Here is a 22601-nt window from a genome sequence, read left to right as displayed (position 1 = left end):
GTGGTTCCTAGCCATCCCCTTGTCCCTGTCTCGCTCAGTGGACGAGTAACGCCCCAACCGTTTGTTGCAGTCATTCCACGCGCTGCTTGTTACACGATCGCACAATTCGGGAACGGAAATTTGATCCGATCGGAAACCATATAAGAGTCATAACTAACAGTCACCGGTCTTCGCTCTTGTGCGGTGTTTCCGAGTCTTCTGGCCAACAACTCATCCACTAGTTACCCCGACGCGCACCAGTCGGGCACCATCACCGCGATGTGCCGATTTCTGGTGAGAATGTCGTGCTAGCACGAAGGTTGGAGACACATGCTTATTTATTTGCGTATGCTCGCATGGTTAGGTCTACAAAGGCAGCGACGAGATCCTCCTCTCGAAACTCGTCCTCGATCCCGCCCATTCCATCCTCAAGCAGTCGTTTGACTCCCGTCTCCGATTGGTGAGCCAGCCCCCTTCTGAACGCCTCCAGGAACGATGACTTACCTGGTTTGTCTGTCTTGCAGGACACTCGTCGCGGACAAAATAACGCAGATGGCTTCGGCATTGGCTTCTATACCGACCCAAAACTAGGCGCCGCCCCGTGCCTCTTCACCTCGACTACTCCCGCCTGGAACTGCGTGAACTTGCAGCGGCTCGCTACAAAGACGGCGTCGCGCCTGATCTTTGCCCATGTTCGCGCAACCACCGAAGGATCTTTCAGCGAAGACAACTGCCACCCTTTCTGCCATGGTAGCTTGATGTGGATGCACAATGGCGGCTTGGGCGGGTGGAAACAGATCAAGAGAAGGCTTGGGGAACGCCTTGCCGATAAGTGGTATCTGAATGTGGTAGGCGGCACAGACAGCGAGTGGGCGTTCGCGCTGTTCCTGGACACTCTGGAGCGGATGGGCCATGACCCCAGTTCCCAGCCCGAGAATGGATTCGGCCCCACGGTCCTCAGGAAGGCGATGCTCAAGACCATTGCCGTGATCAACGAGCTCATCGACAACATTCCCGAGAGCGTTATCCTGGCCGAGAATGTCGATACGAGGAGTCTCCTAAACTTTTGTGTCTCAGACGGACACAGCATCATTTGCACTCGCTACGTCGGTAGCTCCACAGATGAGGCTGCGAGCTTGTACTACTCATCGGGAACTCTGTGGGAGACGAAGGCGCCGACCCCTGATAGCTCGGATTACCAGATGGAGCGAAGCGACAAGGGCGCAGACGTGATCCTGGTGGCGAGCGAGCCACTGACTTTCGAGAGAGGTAAGGCTACCCAGCGTACTTGACTACGGGAACCGGCACTGACTGCTGTAGAAAACTGGGTAAATGTCCCAACGAACTCGATCCTGACCATTCACAACCAGACAGTCATGGTCCACCCGATCATGGACCAGTACTACAATCGCAACCCGCAGCACCGCCGCTCCGCCGCCTTCGTTCGCACAAAGGGTCTCTCGGCCAACGAGAAGGCAACTTCCAGGTCCGGTACGCCCTTCGGCCCTCCAGCAAGCATCCCGCCCGTCACTTCGGTGCCACACCTCCCCGGCAACCCGGAATCCCACAAACAACGTCTCCGCGGTTCAACCATCCCCGCTGGCCTGTTGAACACTCGCACACCCGACGGTCCCTCTTCCACCTCGAGTCTTCCACGGTCCCGCACTCCGCTCTCCCACGCCGAAACCATCACCCCGGAGCCGTCATCTCTGCAGTCGCCGACCGCAGACGTCAGGGAGCTCACGGCGCCGCCTATCATTCGCGCGGCTTCTCAACAGCCGCCGGCGCAGGGCAACATCAAGAAGAAGCGGGCCACGCTGGGCACAGTAGAGGCGATGCATGGCGGCGGCGGCGGGATGGCTTTAGCGCAGTATTTGGACACCAGCCCGGTCACGCCGGAGCCCGTGCGGACCGAGTTTGGGAACCCCGAAAAGATTGCGCGCATGTTTCCTGAATTAGCTTTGTAGTGATGGGACGGGATCTGGGCTACGGGATTTGTTTTGGTGTTATGGCGCGGTGGAATACGGATTAGATTGTTTGGGGTTCCGGGCTGGCAAGGGAACCTCGGGCGTGACGGGCGCCTAACAGCCCAGGTTCGTTTTTGTTTGAAAATCACATATGTATTTTAATCGTGTCAGCAAGGGCGCCGTTTTTAGAGGGACTTTGCTTTAAAAGATTAGACGTGTGGCGGATTCCAAAATTACAGCGGCATCGCTCACCTTACCACTGGGGATTGAGGCCAAGTTGTGTCCGACAATATGGGAGTTTCACCGAGACGAACTAAAATATGTGATCATCATCAGGAATCACGTCAAATGGTCTTGCCATTCAGCTATGTATCTGCTCATATAGTGTGAAGAACTACCCGTCACTGCTGCTACAGGTCTGCACAGTGACCTCCCACCTTCGGGTCCCGCCCCGCCCGTACCCTCCCTCCCCGGCGAGCCGGTTCTGCACGACGCGAGCCAGCCGGGACCGCAGCTGGCTCAGCATGCCGTCGTCGTTTCCGCTGCACCCCTGGGCCAGCCGCACCTTGAGGTTGGCCATGGCCAGCCCGTAGTGCACCTCCCAGAACTGCGCCTCTTCCACCTTGGCGACCTGCGGCTGCGACTCGATCTCGCGGATGACGGACGACACGGACGTGGTCGCGTTGCCGCTGCCGCCGACGTCACCGTCCGTCTTCTTCTGGTCGTCCGAGACGAGCGCCGACTTGATGGTGGTGGCGATTGTGTTGTTATTGTTGTTGCTGCTGCCGCTGCCGCTACTGCTCGGTTTGGCCGTGGCAGTTGACGAGGGCAAGTCGCTATAACTCATCAGTAGCATCAGCCCCTGAGCGACGGCGAGGCGCGTGCCCAGCACAAACATGCTGGCGGCGATGGCCGCACAGATCAGGCGGTCGAGCCAGACAAAAAGGGGGATGCTGAGGAGCGGGAGCAGCAGCATGATGAAGGAGAAGCAGAGGGTGAGGAAGTGGAAGGGGTTGGCGAGGATGCCGGCGCCGGGCAGGAGGCGCGCGAGGTAGGGGAAGGGCACGCGCATGACGCGCCGGATGCGCCCGTGATTGCGCAGGCCGTAGGCGCTCACGAGCGTACTGACTACGGCTGCCAGGCTAGTGAAGTCAACGGTGCCCGGGGGGATGTAGCGCACGCCATGAGCGTGGCCATGACCGTCGAGATGCACCGCGCCGCCCGAATGGCTAGTTGCTGTGGTCGATGATGCGGGGTGGTGCGGCGCGTGGTCGCCGACGGTCTCGAGAAAATGCTTGAGGTTGTGCGAGATGAGGTCGAACCCCCCAAAGACGAGGAAGACGGACATGGCGAAGCCGGCGAGGACCTCGGCGCGCTGCAGACCGAAAGGGTGCCGGATGCTGGAGCGCCGCCAGACCTCGAAGTTGCCCAGCACGTCAACTGCCACGCAAACGGCGGCCGAGCCAACATCGAAGAAGACGAGGTGGGAGAGGGCTGTCATGGCGAGGGAGCCTTCGGCGCTGAAGAAGACATACATGGCGACCACGGCGTGGCAGCAGCACCACCAGAGGCGCGCGCGTTGACCACTCTGCATGCTCGCCCAAGCTTCTTTAAGGGTTGGGATGGGAAGGGAGGCCGGGAGGACTGGAGGTGGTCGTGGAGGCGGTTCCTGGAAGATCTGGTGCTGCGCGCTGATCGAGCTGTGCTTATACCGATGGCCCCGTCGTTGGCCAATATTCTGCGCGAAGGGAGGTAGGGCAGTCAGCGTAACCATTCAGACAACAGCGACCTCTCGCGATCTGTCCGGGCATTCGTGGCGTGGGAAATCACATACAGGCCTGACTGGGCCGGTAGATATGAACTGGGTCTGGAAGTTGAACGGATTCTTAGGGGTAGAGCCCCCGTTATTCGCAGTCCCGTCTTCGGTCGTCATGGTGAAAGCGGGCTCAGGACTCGGAGGTCGCAAAGATGTCGAGTGGTGGGGATGGAGGAAGGCAGGAGAACTGCTTCGGGGTGATGCCGCGAGAACTGGGCTGGGCTCCGGTGAACCGGCGAGTGGCGGGTCAGTATTTTGCCGGTCGCAATCGCGATCGTAGTCGTCGCAAGTGAACCGGAAGGACGGCTCGCCGTGGCTGTCGTCTGGCGTAACAACGAGCGGTGTTGGCCGAGTCCCTGGGGGTTCAATGGGAGGCGGGCTCGGAGCCATGAGCTTGCTTCGAGTCTGCGGCGCTCAATCGATCTGCTGGCACCCCTGCGCGGGCCGTGGTTTGTTGGCTGGCAATCCGGTGAGTTGCGGAGCCGAACGTGGAGCTGCGCTCGAGAAACAGGGGGCGATCGTTCCGCTTGGCGCACACCTCCAATTGACAACAACCATGAAGCAGAGACGGAGGAGTTACTTTGTAAAGTCGCCCGCCAGGTTTGAGGTTTGCAGCATCAGAACTCTCTGTATGCCACACGTGGCTACTGTAAAGGAGATATTTGAGTGTGCCTCAGATTGACGATATAATGTTTCCATTCCGCAACCTCAGCTGCTTCTCTCTCAAGCGGGTCGAGAATCGAGATGTTGGCTTTGCGGAGGCACAAGCCGGGCCGTGACAGGGGGCCTTGCCTGCCGCGCCGCTTCTTTGCATGGCCCACTTTTGAGAGCATCGCGAATGCAAGGGTGCGAACACACTAAAACAGTGCAGACTAAGCTTACTTGTAGTCGCAGTATTCTGCAAGGCACCCGACGTCATGTGCTTCCTTCCACTCCTCCTTCCACTCCTGCTTCCACCCCCCGACACCGTCGCTGTAGGGAAGGCACGTACCGTGGTCAACTGGGATATTGGTGTAGCAGGAGATGACTTGGCCGAGAACCGAAACATGGCCATGTTGTGAGTCAAATTGACTTGTCTCCAGAATTTAGGGGTGACGCAACGCCGAGCGGTTCGCAGCAGGTGGCGCAAACGTGCGAGAAAGAGCGCTCGTGCGTCCCACTCATCGAGACCGGGAAGCCGCGTCTACGTCGACACCCAAGTTTGTTCGCCATGGAACAGCAACCTAGTACGTCACAGGCGGGTACCGCGTCCGATGCGCCTCCCTCCTCGCTCCGTCCATCAGCCCCGGGCAGGAAGCGGAGCTCGTCCGGGGCGAGTGGGTTGTTGTCCAAGCTTCCGTTTGTGCGCTCCACAGGAGAGCACCGCCCGCGATCCCGACGCAACACCAATGAGACAGACTCGGCCGGCCCGACCCCAACACTGCCGGTGCCATCCTTCGTTACGATTCCGGCCGACGCTCCCCAGCGCACCGTTCCCGCAACCGCAACCGCGGCCCCACCCCCACCGCAACCTCAGATAGCGCAGCATTCGGCGCTGCAGACGACGCAGAAGACACGACGGCGTAGAGGGTCGTTGCGGAAGGTTGCCTTACTCGGCCGAGGCGCCCAGCGAGAGCGACGCGAAGGGCGGGGATTGACAATTGATACGACGCTCGACGATGGGAGTGGCCGGATACCGTACCAAGTCGTGACCTCGGGTGCGGAACACATGCTATCCAGTCCGGCGCCGAGAGACGGGCGAACCACAGTCACCGCGATACAGAAGGACAACCGGGCGGACGTACGGCACGGTCTCGCCATCTCAGAGATGACCCCACGCCCGGGCATGGACGATTACCACCCCCGATCCGCTACTTCCAACTCGGACCAGGGCGCGACACCCACAGCACCCCAAGTACTTTCCCCGAACATGGAGAGGCCAAAGCCCGACGCAGCCAGGCAGGCCGCCGACAGGAGCCCGAGCATGAGCTACAGCACGACCGACGACGAAGATGCCCTGCACATGTCCCGGTCCAACCCGGCAACCCTCCCCATTCCGCGTTCCGGCAACCCGTCCGTCTCGCTCTCGTCGTCTTCAGCCATCAGCCTACCACATCCGGAGCGCGGCTCCATCTCTTCGGGATCTGAATCCTACTACCTCGCCCGCCCGCCCGGCGGCGGGCTCAGCAGTGGCGGCAGCGCCATGGGCGGCGCGATCTCATCGACCCAGCGACGCCGGAGCGCCACGATCCAGCGCGCCAAATCCCCGCTAGCTCTGACCTCCCTGGCCACCCCGCTCCCGCAGCCCGACGCGGAGTGGGACTACTCCGAGACGGAGTGGTGGGGCTGGATCATACTGCTCGTCACTTGGGTCGTCTTCGTCGTCGGCATGGGCTCGTGTCTCGGGGTGTGGAGCTGGGCGTGGGACGTCGGCACCACGCCCTACGCGCCGCCCGAACTCGAGGACGACCCCACGCTGCCGATTGTGGGCTACTACCCGGCGCTGATGATCCTGACGGGCGTCATGGCATGGGTTTGGGTGGTGGTGGCGTGGGTCGGGATGAAGTATTTCAGGCATGCCCAGGTCAGCGGGGATTGATGGATGTGGTCTTGGTCAAGCTTATTTTTCGATGGGTGAATGCTGAGTTTTTTGTGGGTGGTGTAATGGCTGGTATACTTCTAATACCCCTCAGTCATGGTTGTAATGAACTGGATGCTATATCACGTCACCCCTTGGGACCGCGACGGTATGCATAGAACCCGCGGAGAGGAAAAAGCTGAAAAAGAATAATGCATTAGCGAGAGAGCCTCTTTATCATCCAGTTCCTGAGCGTAGCATGATTGATGCCATGGTGAGTAACTCAGATAAGCAAGGAGGAGGATGGCCGATAAAAAACTCACCGTGTTGCTGCAGTCTCCTGTCCCGTACGTTACTCTGTTCTCGTCCACGTTTATACGCTTTCGTCGCCGGATTGGTCATGTATGTCATGATTTTGAATTGCAGCTGGCAAGAGCCGATACGAGTCAAGGCCTAAGAGTCTCGTGCTACCGCCCCTCAGGCGTTCCTCCCGTTCGAAATTGCCTGATATCAGGCGGTAAACAGAGAGAAGCATTCCAAACCATGTCAAGACCAACGCCACGGGATATAAAAGGATGTACGGGAACCCATAAAAGGTAGCCCAAATTCTCAAGCCAACTACTCATTGCAAAATGAAGACAGGTATAATACACATAACCTGCGAACTTGTCCGACATCCTCAAAGATTTTGCGTCGGGAGCTGACGGGTATAAGGGACAGCTGAGTTACGTTCAAGAAAAGCTCACCCGGTTAAGCATCTTCTGGCCACCTTAGCGCCAAGGTGAGAGATCTCTCTAAGAGAAATTAACAAACAATCATATTTGCGGCCAATGTCCTCCAGACACAGTGCCATTTCTATCTTCTCAGGCATCATGCATATACGCATCGATCACTACCCCCTCGCCAGGGATACAGTCATAAAAACGACTGTATCGCCGCCTTCTCGGCCTTTCAATGCTCAAACAAAGCGCCGACACCTGTCCGCACCAAAAGCGTTAAATTTCTTGCGCACTAATTAGCCCGTCGTCGGGTTTTGGGCAGAACCACAGCATCCATGCCTGGAGAGAACCAGGACGAATTGATACACGCACAAATGCAAGCAAGAAACCCTTTCCGGAGCACCGGGATGGCGGGAGCCTCGTACAAGCGCGGGTGTTTCAGGAGCCGCGAGGAAGCGAAGTGATAGAGAGCCATCTGGCCAGGGTAGGACCGCCTCAAGTCCTCAACCCAAAGCTGTGGTACGCCCAAAACGCCATGCACTCCCAAGTCTACGCAGCAGAGAGCTATGATTGGAGCGCGACGCGCTTGAAAGGCAGATCTAACAGCCACGGCCGGCCCGACTGGCTTTCCAAGCGGAGAGTACACAGGCGCGCCTCGAAATCCTTTTTGGTTCACTCGCGGTCCCATCTTCAGTGGTGTGGGTAGTTTTACACTCTTAAGTTTCGAGCTTTGGAATGGTTGGCGACCAAGGCCGGTACAGAGAGCACTGCTAAGCAAACTCAAAATATGCCTGATTCTCCTTTCTTATTTTTTTTTTCATAATTTTTTTTTTTTTTTTTTTTTTTTTTTTTTTTTTTTTTTTTTTTGCTTTCCTACTGTGTACACTAATCTTATCCCTTGCGTGTAAAGCTCCTTTCGGCCCGTATTCCGATGCCCCGTCGGTACTAACACTGGGTCCATTGTTCGCTTCCATTTATCCTTAACTGCTCTCGTCGCAGCCGCTGCGAGTGCTCGGACGTGTTACCCACCACGAAACGCAAGACGCTCGACGGGGAATTCGTGTTGTTTGTTTTGTGTGGCAGGACGCGCTGACCTGCTTGATCCAAGCAGCGCTGTTCCCATCCACTGTTGGCCGTGTCGTATCGAACAGTCAACGCTTCAGCTTGTTGAAATCCGAAACGGATACTCGAAGGGACCGCAGCTGCTCGTGTGTACTTGCAGGCTTCCATGCAGCAAGCAGCAGCAGCCGCGGGCCGCAGCACGCCGGCATACATAGATGTCATGGCCACTCACGAGACGAACAGCGAGCCGAACGCAAAGTGTGTGTGACACCGAACAGCTGAAACAGACCGCTTATTGGGACCCCCGTGGCCGTTTAATACACTGAGACACTGCCCGTGCCACCACCTCTCTCCACTTCGCAATACACAGAGCATTCCTTTGTGTTGCGAACTCCCACTTGTTAAGCGCTGCGGGGTGGGGCTGGGGGCTGGGCTTCCGTGGGTGGGACACGCCAAGGGGCGTGGGTTTCTCCCTCAATGACCCGTAACGTCAGCGGCTTCAGCGAGTCAGATGGCCTGGGTTGGCAATTCAAGCGTGGTCTGTTGGTGCGGTAAACTCACTCGGCTCTAGGTAAGTTCTTTTTAGGTAGCGAACTTCTCACATCCGACGGCCAGATACCAAGTAGGGCCGCGGGAGCCCTGTACAGGATTCCGGAATGTCCGTAAATACACCTTCGCAAAGTGTTTCGTTGGGGGCCTCGGAGGGGGTGCTACCAAGAACCGGCCAGTCCCGATGCATGAAGGTGGCGTCTTGTACAAAGTTAAAATTACGGTTACAAGGTGTACTTGTATTGAGAACGACCCGAGTGTTCAGCCCGTTACGTCATAGCGTTCAGCTCCGCTCGGACAGAGTACGGATTACGGAATTACTGTCGAGCGTTTGTCACTCTGCAACACGAAGAATCCCATTAAAGATACTCTTCGCGCTGGCCGATGTGCGCTCGGTCTTCGGGCACCGGCAAATGCTTGTTGATGGCGCTCGAGGCTTAAATCGAGCCGGGTATGGTCATTCGGTCTCGCCGAGACTCTCGGTCAATCTCGAAGAAAGGGCTTGAGCTGAGACCAAGGCATTTAGGTCATCCGCTGGGAAAGCCTCTCGCCCCGCTTTGAGTCTCGTGCGTTGATGCTTCTTGACCTCGCTGGTCTGGATGGCAGCGTGCGCTTAATAACGATCGCAAGGATGAACCTTTCGCATTCAGGGGCAAAAATGCCAAAGGCTGAACTCCGGGGTTCAGCGAAATGGCGATTTCGGGACAATGCCAAGGAGCGTGTGGGGAGTGTTGGAGTCTGGTTCAATCGCCCGGGGGCCGTGCCCGCCTGGTCATTGCGCGAGGATCCGCGAATGGAATTGCTGGTGGAGAGGTTCCAGAGCAGAAGATCGGCCTCGAATCAGACGGTCGGCGGCGACTGGCCGTTCTTTGGGAGCCATCAAGGTTGATACTTCTGTACCGGAGCAAGCACGGATAGTCTACCGCACTACACTATGAGTAACCAGTAAGGTAGGAGGTACCTAGGGAGTTGGCGTATGCACATACTCCGGGTGAGACGAACTGCCAGCCAACTGAAAGGCTCCGTCGCCGCTGGAATCGCGCCACTCGGTTCGCAGGCCGAGCCAAGACCCGGCGAACCCTTGAAATTTGTCAGAAGCCGCCGAGCAATGGCTTTCTAACGATCATGGCCGCGTGGGAGACAAATGACTTGCAACGAATGCTACCTATTGCCTTCTCAATGAATTCTACTCCGTACTAGCAGACGTAATATTCTGATTGCTCGAGGACCCATCGCGTACTTTCTGGCCACCCCGCAGCTGCAAGTTTGCCCCTTCCGGCGCTGCTTAGATGGCGGAGTGTTAGATGAGCCCAACCTCAAACCGCATTCTCCGCTCTTTCCTCGGGCAGCAGAGCAGGTGTGAAGACGATCCGTTATAAGGTTGGGACACTTCGGGAGGAGAGGTTATAAACTACCTCTCTGAGCAGCCTGCCGAAATAAGCGACTGCACCGCATCAATCCATCAAATTACCTACTATGTAGCCTCCTTTTAAGCGACTTGCGCATTGCAGCTACCGTTGTTCATCAAAGGAGCTCCCGCAAGACCCCTGTTACAGCCTCAGGCAGCAATTGCGAACTTGGACCCGCAGTGCTGCGCTGGAAGGTGTTGAAGAACGGGGGTCAGGGCCCGGGCCGGGGGGCGCAAAAATCCAGGCTGCTCCGCCTGCTGTCCGAACCCCATTATTCATTCACCCAGCCTCTCATACCTGACCCTCGGGCAACGGCCAGCACCGGTCATCTCCTCTTTTTCCTATCTCGACGCCTTCTCACCGCGGCCAGCTGCTGAATTCGCCGCCCACGCCTTCAAGAATCCTATCTCTTGTCCTCACGGCATCGCAATCGCTCTCGGGGTTTCGCATTCCCGATAACCTGCCGTGGCTGCGGCATTTGGCGAGACCTGACTCGATCGCCGCCCATCAATCGACCTGACCGGCGCGCGGCCGAGTCGCAGCTCGATAACAACCCGTGCTTCATACTTTCATATCTTTCTCACGACTATACACTCCTTTTCATCTTCCTCTGCTTTGTTTACCATCGGTCGTTGGTGCTCTATAGCCCGTCCGACCATACTCGGCCTTGACCGTTAGCGGGCTCTGCCCTCCCACAAAGTCCTCTGGAGCGAGAGTCGGGTATGGCCGACCCCAGTTGTCCACAGGCGCATGGATTCCGGAGATGCGTTGCATTTCTGACACTTCCCTCAATAGCAGGCAAAGCAACGAATCCCAGCAGCTTCCCGATCGCGACACGACGTTGATCGAAACCGCACAAATACCTCTTCTGCCGCCCTTGCCCCCACTCTCCCCTATTTGGCGCCTACCCGTTCCGCACGGAGGCAAGCCAAGATGAGGGAAGCCAACTTCAGCATACCCAATGTCAACAAGGCATCCGTGGGCATCACCACCGCCTTGTATGACCGGCGAGCCCTCGACTGCACATCGACGCTTCCATTGATCAATTCCCTAAACCATCTCGCCTACCTCACCACATCCTCGGCTAGAATCCGCGACATACTTACCGTCGATGGCGGCATCGAAAGATTAGTCTGCATCCTAAAGGAAGGCCGGAGCAAGGACATGATGGATATGTGGAAATGGAACCTGGCCTTTCAATGCGTGGTAAACATCGGAGTTAGGGGCACAGAAGCCGTCCGGACCCGCGTGGTCGAGGCCGATATGGTTCCAGTCATTGCAACCATCCTCGACAACTACATCAAGGTCATCGAGAAGGTGCGCGAGAAGGCAGAGGAAGCCAAGCAGAGGTCGGATCCTCATCGCCACCGGATTGGAGGGAGCAGCCGCGTTCACAAGTCGTCGAGTTTCTCTTCTCGCTCGGGGACTTTGGATGTCGATCAAAGAACTTTCCGCAGGCAGGCGCCTCCCCCGTCAATCGACGTGTCTGCCGCACTGGCCGGGCCATCCACGGCAGCAGCCAGCCGTTCCGCTGCCGATCCAACGCCGACAGCTCCGCAGTTCCAGGTAACCCCTCCAGCGGACCGAACCCCTCTGACCGCCCACCGACACCATCATCATCATCACCATCATGCCGTTACCTCTCCGGGGCCTCAGACCGCGCCACTCGCTCCGGTCGTCCCCTCTATGGATGCCGCCGATGGCCTTGCCAGAACTATCCGGGACACCGATCGTCTTGGTAGCATGCTTCCATTTTCTCGATCTGCTGCTGTCACCTCCCAGCCAGCTTCTCCTACCACACCTTTACCGCCCCCACAACTTCGCTCCCCCACGGTACGACCGACCTCTATGCTCACTGCCGCGGCTCGGCCTCCGAGGCGGCCTTCGATTCGCCATCAACACTCAACCGGCGCCGAGACGGATGACATGAACGCTGAGAGCATCGCTTCCGACGAGTCGCCCGACGCTGAGATGTCGGGTACGAATGATATGCAGTCAGATGTAAATGTCCAGGATGTTGCAGTGGAAGATGGAGACAGCATCATGGCATCCGGTACTCTCGACCTGACAACCCCCACAGCGTCCGAGACCCAGGACGCCGGAACCTTCAACATTACCCATCAGGGTCCAGTTGACGGCAGTGCCAACACCAACAACACACGGACACCTGTGCCGGCTATGGGCCTGTCGCCGAACCGGCCAACTCTGGTGGCCCCGCCTCAACCAGCCATGCCCAACGCGAGCGTTCCGCGCTACCTGCTCGATCGCCAATTCAGCCCGAACCCGCAGGTGCTTGCCGCTATGCCGCGGGAAGAAGACGTCCTGATGTCTCTGCAGCTTCTGGCGTACGTCTCCAAATACTGCAATCTTAGAAAGTATTTCCAAAAGAGCCATCTGGTTCCTAGGCTCAAAATCGGGAAGGAGATTCGGCTCTTGGACGGCGGCGATCCCGCCGCCATCGAAGCGGAGCTGCAGCAGGAGGAGGAGGAGCTCGAAGAGGAATACTGCCTACCAAATGACCTGAACATCTTCCCGCTGGTGGAGAAGTTTACGGTTAGGTACCATAGCACCGACATGCAATACTGGGCCGGGGTGGTTATGAGGAACCTGTGCCGAAAGGACGACACGCGGGGAGGCATCCGGCAGTGCGCTTACTACCAGTGCGGCAAGTGGGAGGAGTTTACCCGCCAATTCGCAAAGTGCCGCCGCTGCCGCCGGACCAAGTACTGCAGCAAGGAGTGCCAGAAGAGCGCCTGGGCATTTCACCGTCACTGGTGCATTGCCGCGACGCAATGATGGAAGGAATACGCTCTTCTCTGCAGTTGGGATTGATGGTCGTTCTCTTGATACCCCCCGGTTTCTTTTCCGAGTCGTCCTCGCCGGGATACACACGAGTCCTCATATTGCATGGCGTTATTCCATAATGTCTATCTGGTCGCAAACAGCATGGCGAAGCACAGCACAGCACAGCATCTATCTTCTCTCACACTCTCAGTCCCCACTCTCGGACAGCTACCTCTTCGAGCATGGTTGGCGTTGCACGATACCACGAGGAACTTTTCCTTCTGTCTCTTTTTTTCCACGCTTGCTTGGGCTTGTAAGGCTTTCCATACCGGGATTTCCCGTCGACGGACATCATTTCCTTCTTTGGTTTTTTTTTTCTTTTTTTCTTTTCTTTTTTTGGTTCCTTTGGTTTGTTTGCTAGCAGTGTCACTTTGAAATTAGGCAGGGGAGCACAGGCAGGACAGTCATGGAATTCATCACACCTTGGTACCTTACTATAGCCGAGCATGAAACGAATGAGCCCTCCTCTGTTCCTACATCTCTGTCGTACTTCCCTTACCTATTCATGCTCGTGATAGTGACGGTTTGCGGTTTGTGCTGGAGGACTTAACCCTGATGGCCGGTGGTAATGGGTAGGTGGCATGGTCTGAAGGAGCTACTCCGTACGTAATCAAGATCTGGCTATTGGTGACTGGGTTGAGGGGGGCAATGTGGCATGACCCTTCCCCTGGAAGTGGGACGATGGACTGGGGCAATCAGTCTTCAGGATGGCAGCGTGCTTTGTTTGTTTGCTTCTTCCTCGTTTCATTTATGTTTACATTGCTGGTATGGTGGCATATGGGCTCGGCAACTGAGTTTTACATGGTCACACTCCAACACCCCTTCCATCTTTCCTTCATCTCTCCCTTCTATCAGTCGGGTAATCACCCGCCATACCATACCTTTTCACACTCTCACTGTCGTAATGAGCTCGAGAACTTTGGACCCGTGGGAAAGGGACCGGGGAATCCTTAAGAACAAGCGGGTTTGGGTCCTCTGGATGCAGTCTGGGGTCCAGAAGGCAGCTTGGCAGCAGCCCCCGTACCGCCCCGTCTTGCGCATTGGTCAGAGACGGATTGGTCCGGTTAGTGAATGGGCTGGTCAGTAGCAGGCTATGTTTGGTGCATTCATTGAGCTGCGGACGAAAGAGTAGAGTTGGCCAAAGTGGGAATGGGTATTGGTATGCCGAGAATATGGGACAGGGCTCTACCATTCTGTAGAGACGCAGTCGAATCAACTCTCGCTTCCCAAAAGCCTACGTACTTTGCCCTGTCCACATCTCCCAGCGGCGGTGATGTTCAGCTCCTCACTACGACAGACGCATCAGGAGCGCCTCGGTGTGAGACATCAGAGCAAGAAAGAAACCTATCAGAGTGTGTCGAGAACCGTTCTCTCTCTAGATCAAGAGAACAACAGGCGCCATTCGAAGCAGCTACCTTGGAAACACTACCCACCCGCCTCGTAATACAGCACAGGAGCACCCAGCCGGGACGGAGATACACACACACACACACCCCTAACCGCTTGACACCGATATCACCCATCGTTTACCTCTTCATGGCTTGCCTCCTGCTCTTGCCGGGCCTCTGCGCCTTCCCCGCCTTCTTGGGCTTGCCACCAAAACTATTGCTCTTCATCCGCTTGGCGCTGAAGCCGCTCAGGTCGCCCGAGGAGATGGCGTCGCCGGACTTGATGTGGCGCTTCTTGCCGCCAAAGCCGTACTTGGCATCCTTCCGCTGCCGCTTGGGGTTGGGCTGGGGGCGGCCGTCGGCCGAGCGCTTCTTGCTGTTGCCAGAAGACTTGAGCTCGTTGTCGACGGCCACGTCGAAGAGGTCGTCTGCTTCGGTTGCGCCAAGGGCCGCGGAGCCGCCTTCTTTCCGTTCTGGTGACGTTACCCATGTTAGTGTATAAAAGATTTTTCCGCGTCGTGGAGGAAGAGGGGAAGGAAAGGATGGGGGAAAGGGGGGGGGAAAGAAGGGGGGAGAGAAGGGGGGGGGGAGGAGAAGGGCGCGGGGATTGCATACTCTTCTTGAGCAAGTTGATCTTTTCGAGGGTTTCGCGCTTCTGCTTGGCGCGCTCCAACTGCTTCTGCACCTGAACCTGCTTGCCAAACTTCTTGAGATCGCGCTGCTTACGCGCCTCGGCCGCCGCCTTCTTGGCGGTCGCCTCCTCGATCAACTTGGCCTTCACCTTTTGCATGGTCTCGTCGCTGCGCACCGTCTCGGCAAAGTAGTCGGTCGGCCGGGTGAAGGGCACGCCCTCCTTGCGCAACAGGGTGCGCGCCTGCCGGGCGGCTTCTAGAGACTGGTTCATGAAGGCCAGCTCGCGTTGTAGGTCGTCCTCGATGGACGGGATGGAGTCCTCCGTCTTCTTGGAGGAAACAATGGACTGGTGAAACGCGAAGGGGACGGTCTTGGGGTTCGTGTCGAGGGCGAAGCGTCGGAGGGCAGTCAGGAGGCCCTCCTTGTTGTTGATTGTTTGGCGGACGCGGGTGCCAGCGGCAATCTGTTCCTCGTCCTCCTCATCTTCTGCCGAGAGCTCCTCAACGTCAATCTCCTCCTCCTCCTCCTCCTCCTCCTCCTCCTCCTCCTCCTCCTCCTCCTCCTCCTCCTCCTCCTCCTCCTCCTCCTCCTCTTCCTCCTCCTCCTCCTCCTCCTCTTCCTCGTCTCCGTCATCGTCCTCGTCCTTTTCCTTGCCCTCGTTCTTCTTCTTTTTTTGACCGTCACCGTTCTTCTCAGGGCCTTCTTCATCCGAGTCGAGTTCCGACTCCGAGTCGGATTCGTTTATCCCCTCCAAGTTGATGCCGCCATGTTCGTTACCCTCACTGCTCTCTGAGTCGCTGCCTTCTGAGTCGCTGCTCTCTGAGTCGCTACCCTCCTCGCTCGTCTCTTGATTCCCGTATTTGGCCTGATTGGTCTTGCTGCCATTGCTCTTGGGCGCTTCCTCCTCGTTGCTCTCGTCCTCCCGTTCCTCCTCGTCCTTGACTACTTTCTCCACCGCCGGCTCATTGGACTTTCTCCTGTCACCTTTTTGTTTCTGCGGTTTGTTGTCCGTGACTTGTGCCTTGGGCTTTGACCCCGCCTTGGGAGACTGTGTTGCGCCTTTCTTCGCCATGTTGTCGATGTGTTGGTGGGGACAGTAGATTGATGCACTTGCAGCTTCAGAATGAACGTCTTCCAAAACTTTTTTGGCTGGTCGTCGCGATTGAGCGATAAGATAAGATAGGAGGTGGGGCACTTCTGCATCTCGCGTCTGCTACCCTAACCCTCCATGCCCTTCTGAGAAAGCGCCCCATTTGGGAAGGCAGGCCGCGGTGCAGGCCACACCCCCGGCGCTGATATCCCACCAGAGTTGTTGGAAGCGGAAGTAGCGGAATGCACGCAGAGGTAGAAATCAGGATACATTGACATTGTCATTGAACGGCTGCGGAGGACCTTTTTTTTCAGGGAACGATGCGGGCCGCAGCTTGCAAGAAAAATTACCGCTCAAGCCAAAGCGGGCAGTCGACTGTCTGCAACTTCAGCCTCTCATTACGGAGTACTTGCCACTGTTTGTTCATGAGCAGCAATTTAGAAATATTCATTCCATGTCACCGCTCAATGCGCCAAAATGGGATCGTGACCTCGATTTGGAGGTCATGTAAAGTGGCAAAAGTAAACAGGACCTCGTAGACGAGGTTCATTGCCCACAACCAGAATCGAACTAGTGACCTTGTCATTACTAGTGACACGCTCTACCACTGAGCCATGCGGGCTTGTTGAATGATGACATTGACGCGGATGGCAACCCCCTATTTTCCTAATCCTGATAATCGCTCCCAGGAGTTATCAGATGCATCAGAGGGCGTTAGTAGAGGAGGGAAATAGGGGGAGCTGGAACTTGGAGAGTTGGGCGGGATAGGGCCGAATGGTACCGAGGCGTTCTTGGTGCGGCCGTACCACAACGCCAGCGGAGATGACCATGTGAGTGAAAGCGGCCAAACCCAATCCCTGCAGGTGGGGGATACCTTTGTTTCCGAAAAGACTTGGTCTCTCGAGTAAGATAGCCATGCTCAGAGCTCTCTGGGAGAGGTATGGCATGGAAGGCAGATTGTCCGGCGTCCGATACACTTTTGCGGCGCCTCAGAGTGCTCCAGTGCTGCCCGCACCGTTCTCAGGAAGCAGTTCAAGCTCGATCACAGAATGTCAGGAGAGGCAAGCACAGAAGGTGGTTTTTTTTTTTTTTTTTTTTTTTTTTTTTTTTTTTTTTTTTTTTAGACCGGCCTCGTTCAACTATATCCCCATTCCTCCAAATACACTATTGAACCAAAGAAAAGACAAAAAGCCACCAAGAAACAACAACCTCAGTTTCCCCCGAACCTCTCATCCCCTCCCCTCCAGCCATCCCGAAGAACTATCTGCACCCCTTGCTGTAACCCCTTGCTGTATTAGTTTGGGAAACAAGGTCGCGGATCTCCTCATTCCCGTCATTCATCCTCGGCGAGGACGAACTCGTCGAACTCGTAACACAGCCCCGCCGGCAGACGGAACCCGAAAGGCAGCGAGTGCGTGAAATAGCCGAGCTGGCTGAGGTCCGTGTTGATAGCAATCGGAGGCGAAAACGGGGGGAATGACTTTTGTTGGTTCTTGGCCGCTGTGATTCCCTGAAGGGGGAGGAAAAGAAGATAAGAAGATAAGAAAAAGAAAGCTGGCGGTAGCGGTGATGGTGGGAAGGTCGGGTTTGAAGGATTCCTTCTTCTGAGGCCGGCCGACTGGATTGGGTGGTGCCGCCGGTCGGTCGTGACGAGCTATCCGTCTCCTGGGCCCTCAGGCTTTAGAAGAGTCGGAGCGAACAGAGGTAGGCAAATCTGGGCAAAGATTAGCGAAGTGCTTCCCTCCTTGGTGAATGCCTGTTCGCTGAAAGAGTGAGAGGTTCGAGACCCGAGAGTACCCCTTACAGGTCATGGCAGGAGAGAGAGAAAGAGAACTTGTCACGGCCGCCTAGTGCACCGGAAATGCCCCGGTTGTCATTTACATGACAACGCAGTAGCCGCTGAAGTTGATCGAGGTCTGGGGGACCTTGGGCTGAGTGGTGGTGGAAGGCATGTTGGCTGACTTCACCTTTTGCTTGGACAGCTGAGTTTGTCTTGTGTGCTGTGTAATTGTGTGTGATGATGATGACGAGGGAGAGCCGGCTCCTAGGAGCCGGCGACGGTGAGGTTTTTTATACACTTATTGGTCGCACCTCGAAGGAACCCAGAGGGCCTGGGTTGCTATTCTTCCCACTGTTCAACACGGCCGAAGAATGGCAGGCGCCCTCGCCCTTATCACATTCTTTGACATCCCTCGCTTCGTTGTTGCGATATACAAATACGTAGAAAGAGGGGTGTTCAGCGTCCATGGCGAAAGGAGGGAAAACTTAGCATTGTCTTCTTAGTATTGTCGTCTGCTTAGATGAGGGGTCGGCGCCCCCTGAGAGGCGAGGGAAAGCTTCTAGACTTGCCAGACGATATGCGCAACGTAGAAACTATCGGTTCTCGAGGCGTCCAGGTATCTCTGATAGAGCATCTTGCTTGGTCGCGGAGATACTCTTAGGAATTTGCATATAGAAAAGGGCCGTATGGGTTGCAAATCTGTTTATTGTTTGGGTCGTGGTGGCGTTGTGCTTAGTATTGTTCTCCCTAAACCCCTTAGTATTGTTGATTCCAACCCCTGCCTGTCACGCGCCCAACCCCAGCCGGCTAAAAGAGATCAGGTCCACCAAGGAAGCATCAAGTCTTCAATCATGAGGCGGGACGCGGCCGTGACTACCTATCCCAGCCCGCTGCTCCTATGATAACACTTCGGCCCCGCGATGCACCCGACCCATCATAAGGGAGAAGCCAAACCGTGATGTCACCCAATGTTTGGCCGGAATCTGAACATCCACCACCGCGGCCTGGGACCTAGAACCGGCTGAATGGAAGCCTAGACACTCGAGTATCAGCAAAGACGTCCAGCTTCGTCGAGTTGCAGATGGCCGGCCCGAGAAGATTGAAGGGACAGGAGGACATGAGGAGGATTCAGAACTTACCATTTCCCCTTGAGAGTGATCACAACCCACGGCGTGCCAGTCTCGTCCTGTCGGGTCCTAGTGTCAGCCACTGTTCCATGGTTTTCAGATATCAACCCTCCCTGCAGCAAGGAGCGCGGCCTCTCAAGGACCCCTCCCCCCTTTTTTTCTTCCCTTTTTTTCTTCCCTTTTTTTCTTCCCTTTTTTTCTTCCCTTTTTTTCTTCCCTTCTTTTCTTCCCTTCTTTTCTTCCCTTTTTTTCTTCCCTTTTTTTCTTCCCTTTTTTTCTTCCCTTTTTTTCTTCCCTTTTTTTCTTCCCTTTTTTTCTTCCCTTTTTTTCTTCCCTTTTTTTCTTCCCTTTTTTTCTTCCTCCCTCTCCTTCTACATTCCACCCCACCACCCCCCTCCCCCACAAAAAGAAAAAAAAAAGAGCCCTAAAATGAAACGGAAAGAAAATGAAAAGATAACGTGGAAAAAAGGGGTCTGAGAACGTACCACTTCCTTCTCGACCTTGCTGTTGAAGCAGATGGCGCTCATGATGCCGTCGCCAAACTTCTCGTTGATGACGGCCTTGAAGGCGTACCCGTAGTTCTGCACGATCTCGTACAGGCGGTAGATGAGCGGCTCGACGGGCGGCATGGGCCCGGCGCGCCCGCGGTCCGGGAAGCCCATCATCTGGGCCGCCACGTTGGACTCGGCCGACAGGCCGAGCAGCCGCACCAGCTTGTCCACGTCCTCCGGCGACGCGCGCGCCTGCCCGTAGAAGATGGCCGCCACGGCCACCTCGCTGCGGCCCAGGTACTCGGCGATGGCCTCGAACGTGAGCCGCTTCTGCGTCTTGGCCTCGAAGAGGGTGGCCGAATAGGCGGGCAGGCGGTCGAGAATGGACGACTTTTGATTTTCGTTGTTTATTCTTTTTTTAGCTCGGGGGGTTTGGATGGGTTTGGATGGGACTAAGAAGTGTAGAGGGGAACAGAACAACCAATGGGGGCGAGGGATTGGCGCGGGTGTGCTTGCTGGGTGACTTACATCGAGCGATGCGAGGTTCTGCCGTTGCTCTGCAATGGCGACGATGGATCCACGACGGGCACGTTGAGATTCTGTCATTGCTGTGGTAGCGACGGATACGTCACAGGTTTCTCTTCTCTTCCTTGGGTCTTGTAAGTAGGTAGGTAGATACACTGCTACTTCGTACAAGTACGACGGTTTTTTTTTGTCTCTTCAAGTATGTCAACCAAAGAACCAAGAACCAGAGCGTTGTCGGTTGATGTGCACCGAGGAAGTTACGTCCCTCAAGCGCCTGCCTGAATCTAGACGTCCTTTTTAAAGCATACCGGGCACATACCGGGCCCTCTGCTACCCCTCCCCTCTTGCCGCCGCGTATTTGCTGGTACACGTGTGAGATATGAGCTCACCAACCCCACATTTGGTGGTGGGCGAACTTGCACCACCAGTCCCTGTCGGAGATCAACCGGAGACTCGGGGAGGGGGGGGCAACGGAGCGGGGCCCGCGGGGTCGTTAAGATACGGACGATGCCCGGAATCCGATACCCATCATCATTTCTGTTTGCGTCATCGTACCCAGCGTTTCGACAAGCAAAGATTCTCCGCATCCATGTGTATGTAGTCTATTGCGGTTTTGAACCCATCTCAACAGCTTCCCCCCCCTCTCTCACCCCGCGACTTGTTCGCCTTCGCGGGTGGCAGACTTAATCATCCCGTCCTTCTCCAATACTTCCAGCTTTGTCCAATCCTGTTTACTGGCTGCATCCAGATCGTCGACATTCAGCATGCCGATCCCCTCTTCGACCAGCACCTCCCAGACTTTATTCCTCACATGTATCGGCCACGACGGCAACTTCCAATACCGCGACACCAGCCCCCTGCGCCTCGCCTCGCGGAGGTGGGCCTGGATCTTGTCCAGTTGCCATTGGCTCGGCCCGCTCGTCCACCACACCGGCCCGATAGCGCGCCAGAAGTCGACGCTCGCGTAGTATGAGTTGGTCCAGTTGTAGCCCGAATTCTCGAGCTTGTCCAGCGGTGCGTCGAAGAAGGTATCCCGATAGCTCGAGTTCCCCACGACCAGGTCAAACGGCGCGTTGCCCGTCCCGACGACGATGATGGGGCGCCGATGAAACCGTTCCTTCTCGTAGTAGCTGAGCCAGCCCCTCTCGCGCAGCGGGGCCAACTGCTTCGAGACCAACGGCCACGTCTCGCGCCCGTCGCTCTTGATGTCGACGAGCAAGACGAGCGGCTGGTCGGGGGTCGTGTCGAAGACGCCGTTATTCTTGCCGCGGAAGAACGGCGTTTTCGGGTTCTGATGGGTGAGAATCTCGACCAGGGGATTGACGTAGAGGCTCTGGAAGGTGCGGTTCGGTTGCAACGAGGCTTTGTCATGCCCGACGAGGAGATCGCCGTTTCGCAGCCAAACATCCGCTTCGACCCCGGTGCAGCCGGCGTAGAGCGCGTTGAACAGGGGGATCTTGCGCCAGTAGTCGTTGTGCGAGTGGCACGGAATTGGCAAGACGTCCCGGAGAAAGTCGGTCGGGTACCACGCCAGGTCTTCTGTGCCGGTGCCCGGTTTGCCCCAGTTTGCAAAGGGATTGCGCTTGGCCCTGAGCCATTCAGAACAATGGGACGCTGTTGACTCGCTGACACGGACCACAAGGAATGTTACCGCCCTGCGAGATCGAGTCAGCACTCTGGGTGCAAAATGGATAATGGATGGGCGCCCAACTTACACCATGGCCAGGCCCAAGATGCATGTCTGCCATGCTCGTGGTATCCCAGGCCTTTGCTGACCTGCCCTATTTCTAAGCGCACCCGAGCTATCATCCTCGTCCTCCTTGGCGTCCCCGGCAACGGCCGCGTATTCGGCCGACACTGCCGACTTGGACTTGTCCGACCTCCACGGCGCCATGGCTGACCAGAAATTTGAGAAGATGTCGGAACTCTCGGGCTGATGTTTGTGGCCGGCGCTGCGAGGGCGCGCCGTTAATAAAGAAGAATGGCTATCCCCGGCGATGGCCACCTCCGCTAGTGTTGCATCCGCTGCCGGTTCCTGGCTCCCCGCCTCCACCAGACCCACCGATCCCGGCCGCATGATCCGGGGTTACAATTACCTACTGGTAGCCTACGGAGTAGTGTAGCTGCTGTCGACGCTGAGGGGATCACCTTCGCACTATGACTATGTGATGATTGTTTATGCATGTACTCCGCACGCTGTTAAGAAAGACGGTCCCAGTGTTGGGTACGCGCTTATTTCGCCGGCAATTGATCCTACTCGTGCCCCGGAACGCGGCGGGTCATCTGCTGAGGGGGGAAGGGAAGGCGCCGAATTCGATTCAAACGACGAGGCAAGGTCAGGAGGGGACAAACTGAGACAATTGAGGGAGAGAACGATCAGCCGACGCCGTGCGGGGCGGCAGAACGTAAGAACATTCTGAGGAATTCGGCGAACCGAGCTGGGGGGAGTTCGTGCATTTGTATGCCAGGAAGTTGCATGTACCTGCCCTTTTTTCCAAGTTTCACCTCACCTAGGAGCAACTCCCGTTCGCCAGTCGCAGAGGACGGGGCCGAAAACCGAGAAGCCCGAGCCGGGGTCACAACGCGTCCAGCGGTCTGGACTCTCCGCACGCCGGCGTCAAAGGCGGGCAAAGTGACAACCATCTCGCCTCGGTCAATGCCTTTC

General features: G+C 56.6%; 8 protein-coding genes and 1 non-coding gene across 9 annotated transcripts; 3 read left to right on the top strand and 6 right to left on the bottom strand.

Moving 5' to 3' along the window:
* The first annotated feature begins 24 nt into the window (after window positions 1-24).
* MYCTH_2300796 (uncharacterized protein) lies at window positions 25-2289 on the top strand. The gene is made up of 4 exons (XM_003661383.1): window positions 25-273; window positions 344-439; window positions 504-1248; window positions 1300-2289. The coding sequence occupies exons 1-4, from the start codon at window positions 259-261 to the stop codon at window positions 1944-1946; spliced, it is 1503 nt and encodes a 500-aa protein (XP_003661431.1). The 5' UTR covers window positions 25-258; the 3' UTR covers window positions 1947-2289.
* Window positions 2290-2291: 2 nt separating this feature from the next.
* On the bottom strand, window positions 2292-4579 carry MYCTH_2300793 (uncharacterized protein). The gene is made up of 2 exons (XM_003661382.1): window positions 3781-4579; window positions 2292-3684 (listed from the first exon to the last, which is right to left on the bottom strand). Exons 1-2 carry the CDS (start codon window positions 3877-3879, stop codon window positions 2341-2343), a joined length of 1443 nt encoding a protein of 480 aa, XP_003661430.1. The 5' UTR covers window positions 3880-4579; the 3' UTR covers window positions 2292-2340.
* Window positions 4580-4606: 27 nt separating this feature from the next.
* On the top strand, window positions 4607-6587 carry MYCTH_2300792 (uncharacterized protein). Its single transcript, XM_003661381.1, has one exon. It carries the CDS (start codon window positions 5570-5572, stop codon window positions 6338-6340), a length of 771 nt encoding a protein of 256 aa, XP_003661429.1. The 5' UTR covers window positions 4607-5569; the 3' UTR covers window positions 6341-6587.
* Window positions 6588-10717: 4130 nt separating this feature from the next.
* Window positions 10718-12948, top strand: MYCTH_2300790 (uncharacterized protein). The gene is made up of 2 exons (XM_003661380.1): window positions 10718-10778; window positions 10854-12948. The coding sequence occupies exon 2, from the start codon at window positions 10992-10994 to the stop codon at window positions 12852-12854; it is 1863 nt and encodes a 620-aa protein (XP_003661428.1). The 5' UTR covers window positions 10718-10778; window positions 10854-10991; the 3' UTR covers window positions 12855-12948.
* A 1480-nt stretch (window positions 12949-14428) lies between these two features.
* MYCTH_79542 (uncharacterized protein) lies at window positions 14429-15995 on the bottom strand (the record flags this gene model as incomplete). Its single annotated transcript, XM_003661379.1, has 3 exons — window positions 14429-14763; window positions 14906-15458; window positions 15540-15995. The coding sequence occupies 3 exons, from the start codon at window positions 15993-15995 to the stop codon at window positions 14429-14431; spliced, it is 1344 nt and encodes a 447-aa protein (XP_003661427.1).
* Window positions 15996-16563: 568 nt separating this feature from the next.
* On the bottom strand, window positions 16564-16635 carry MYCTH_t58. The gene has a single exon. It is a non-coding gene; the product is annotated as a tRNA-Thr (tRNA).
* Window positions 16636-17346: 711 nt separating this feature from the next.
* On the bottom strand, window positions 17347-17965 carry MYCTH_2125144 (uncharacterized protein; the record flags this gene model as incomplete). The annotated part of the gene is made up of 3 exons (XM_003661378.1): window positions 17347-17513; window positions 17633-17691; window positions 17895-17965. The coding sequence occupies 3 exons, from the start codon at window positions 17963-17965 to the stop codon at window positions 17347-17349; spliced, it is 297 nt and encodes a 98-aa protein (XP_003661426.1).
* A 784-nt stretch (window positions 17966-18749) lies between these two features.
* On the bottom strand, window positions 18750-20222 carry MYCTH_2300787 (uncharacterized protein). Its single transcript, XM_003661377.1, has 4 exons — window positions 19940-20222; window positions 19406-19801; window positions 18933-18979; window positions 18750-18826 (listed from the first exon to the last, which is right to left on the bottom strand). Exons 1-4 carry the CDS (start codon window positions 20015-20017, stop codon window positions 18805-18807), a joined length of 543 nt encoding a protein of 180 aa, XP_003661425.1. The 5' UTR covers window positions 20018-20222; the 3' UTR covers window positions 18750-18804.
* A 337-nt stretch (window positions 20223-20559) lies between these two features.
* MYCTH_2300786 (uncharacterized protein) lies at window positions 20560-22349 on the bottom strand. Its single transcript, XM_003661376.1, has 2 exons — window positions 21652-22349; window positions 20560-21591 (listed from the first exon to the last, which is right to left on the bottom strand). Exons 1-2 carry the CDS (start codon window positions 22011-22013, stop codon window positions 20583-20585), a joined length of 1371 nt encoding a protein of 456 aa, XP_003661424.1. The 5' UTR covers window positions 22014-22349; the 3' UTR covers window positions 20560-20582.
* Window positions 22350-22601: the final 252 nt, after the last annotated feature.

This window comes from Thermothelomyces thermophilus, chromosome 2 (genome assembly GCF_000226095.1).
Source record: "Thermothelomyces thermophilus ATCC 42464 chromosome 2, complete sequence".
In the NCBI taxonomy this organism is placed as follows: domain Eukaryota; kingdom Fungi; phylum Ascomycota; class Sordariomycetes; order Sordariales; family Chaetomiaceae; genus Thermothelomyces; species Thermothelomyces thermophilus.
This window is presented reverse-complemented; position numbering and strand designations above follow the sequence as displayed.

Excerpts from the sequence above, each read along its gene's own strand:
- MYCTH_2300796 (XM_003661383.1), top strand. Across the intron at positions 440-503 it reads TTGACTCCCGTCTCCGATTG|GACACTCGTCGCGGACAAAA; the intron begins GTGAGCCAGCCC and ends TCTGTCTTGCAG. Across the intron at positions 1,249-1,299 it reads GCCACTGACTTTCGAGAGAG|AAAACTGGGTAAATGTCCCA; the intron begins GTAAGGCTACCC and ends TGACTGCTGTAG.
- MYCTH_2300793 (XM_003661382.1), bottom strand. The coding sequence starts at position 3,879 with ATGACGACCGAAGACGGGACTGCGAATAACGGGGGCTCTACCCCTAAG. Across the intron at positions 3,685-3,780 it reads CTACCGGCCCAGTCAGGCCT|AATATTGGCCAACGACGGGG; the intron begins GTATGTGATTTC and ends CCCTTCGCGCAG.
- MYCTH_2300792 (XM_003661381.1), top strand. The coding sequence starts at position 5,570 with ATGACCCCACGCCCGGGCATGGACGATTACCACCCCCGATCCGCTACT.
- MYCTH_2300790 (XM_003661380.1), top strand. The coding sequence starts at position 10,992 with ATGAGGGAAGCCAACTTCAGCATACCCAATGTCAACAAGGCATCCGTG.
- MYCTH_2300787 (XM_003661377.1), bottom strand. The coding sequence starts at position 20,017 with ATGACAGAATCTCAACGTGCCCGTCGTGGATCCATCGTCGCCATTGCA. Across the intron at positions 19,802-19,939 it reads AGAACCTCGCATCGCTCGAT|TCGTCCATTCTCGACCGCCT; the intron begins GTAAGTCACCCA and ends GAAAATCAAAAG. Across the intron at positions 18,980-19,405 it reads GCAAGGTCGAGAAGGAAGTG|GACGAGACTGGCACGCCGTG; the intron begins GTACGTTCTCAG and ends AGGACCCGACAG.
- MYCTH_2300786 (XM_003661376.1), bottom strand. The coding sequence starts at position 22,013 with ATGCGGCCGGGATCGGTGGGTCTGGTGGAGGCGGGGAGCCAGGAACCG. Across the intron at positions 21,592-21,651 it reads ATCTTGGGCCTGGCCATGGT|GGCGGTAACATTCCTTGTGG; the intron begins GTAAGTTGGGCG and ends TCGATCTCGCAG.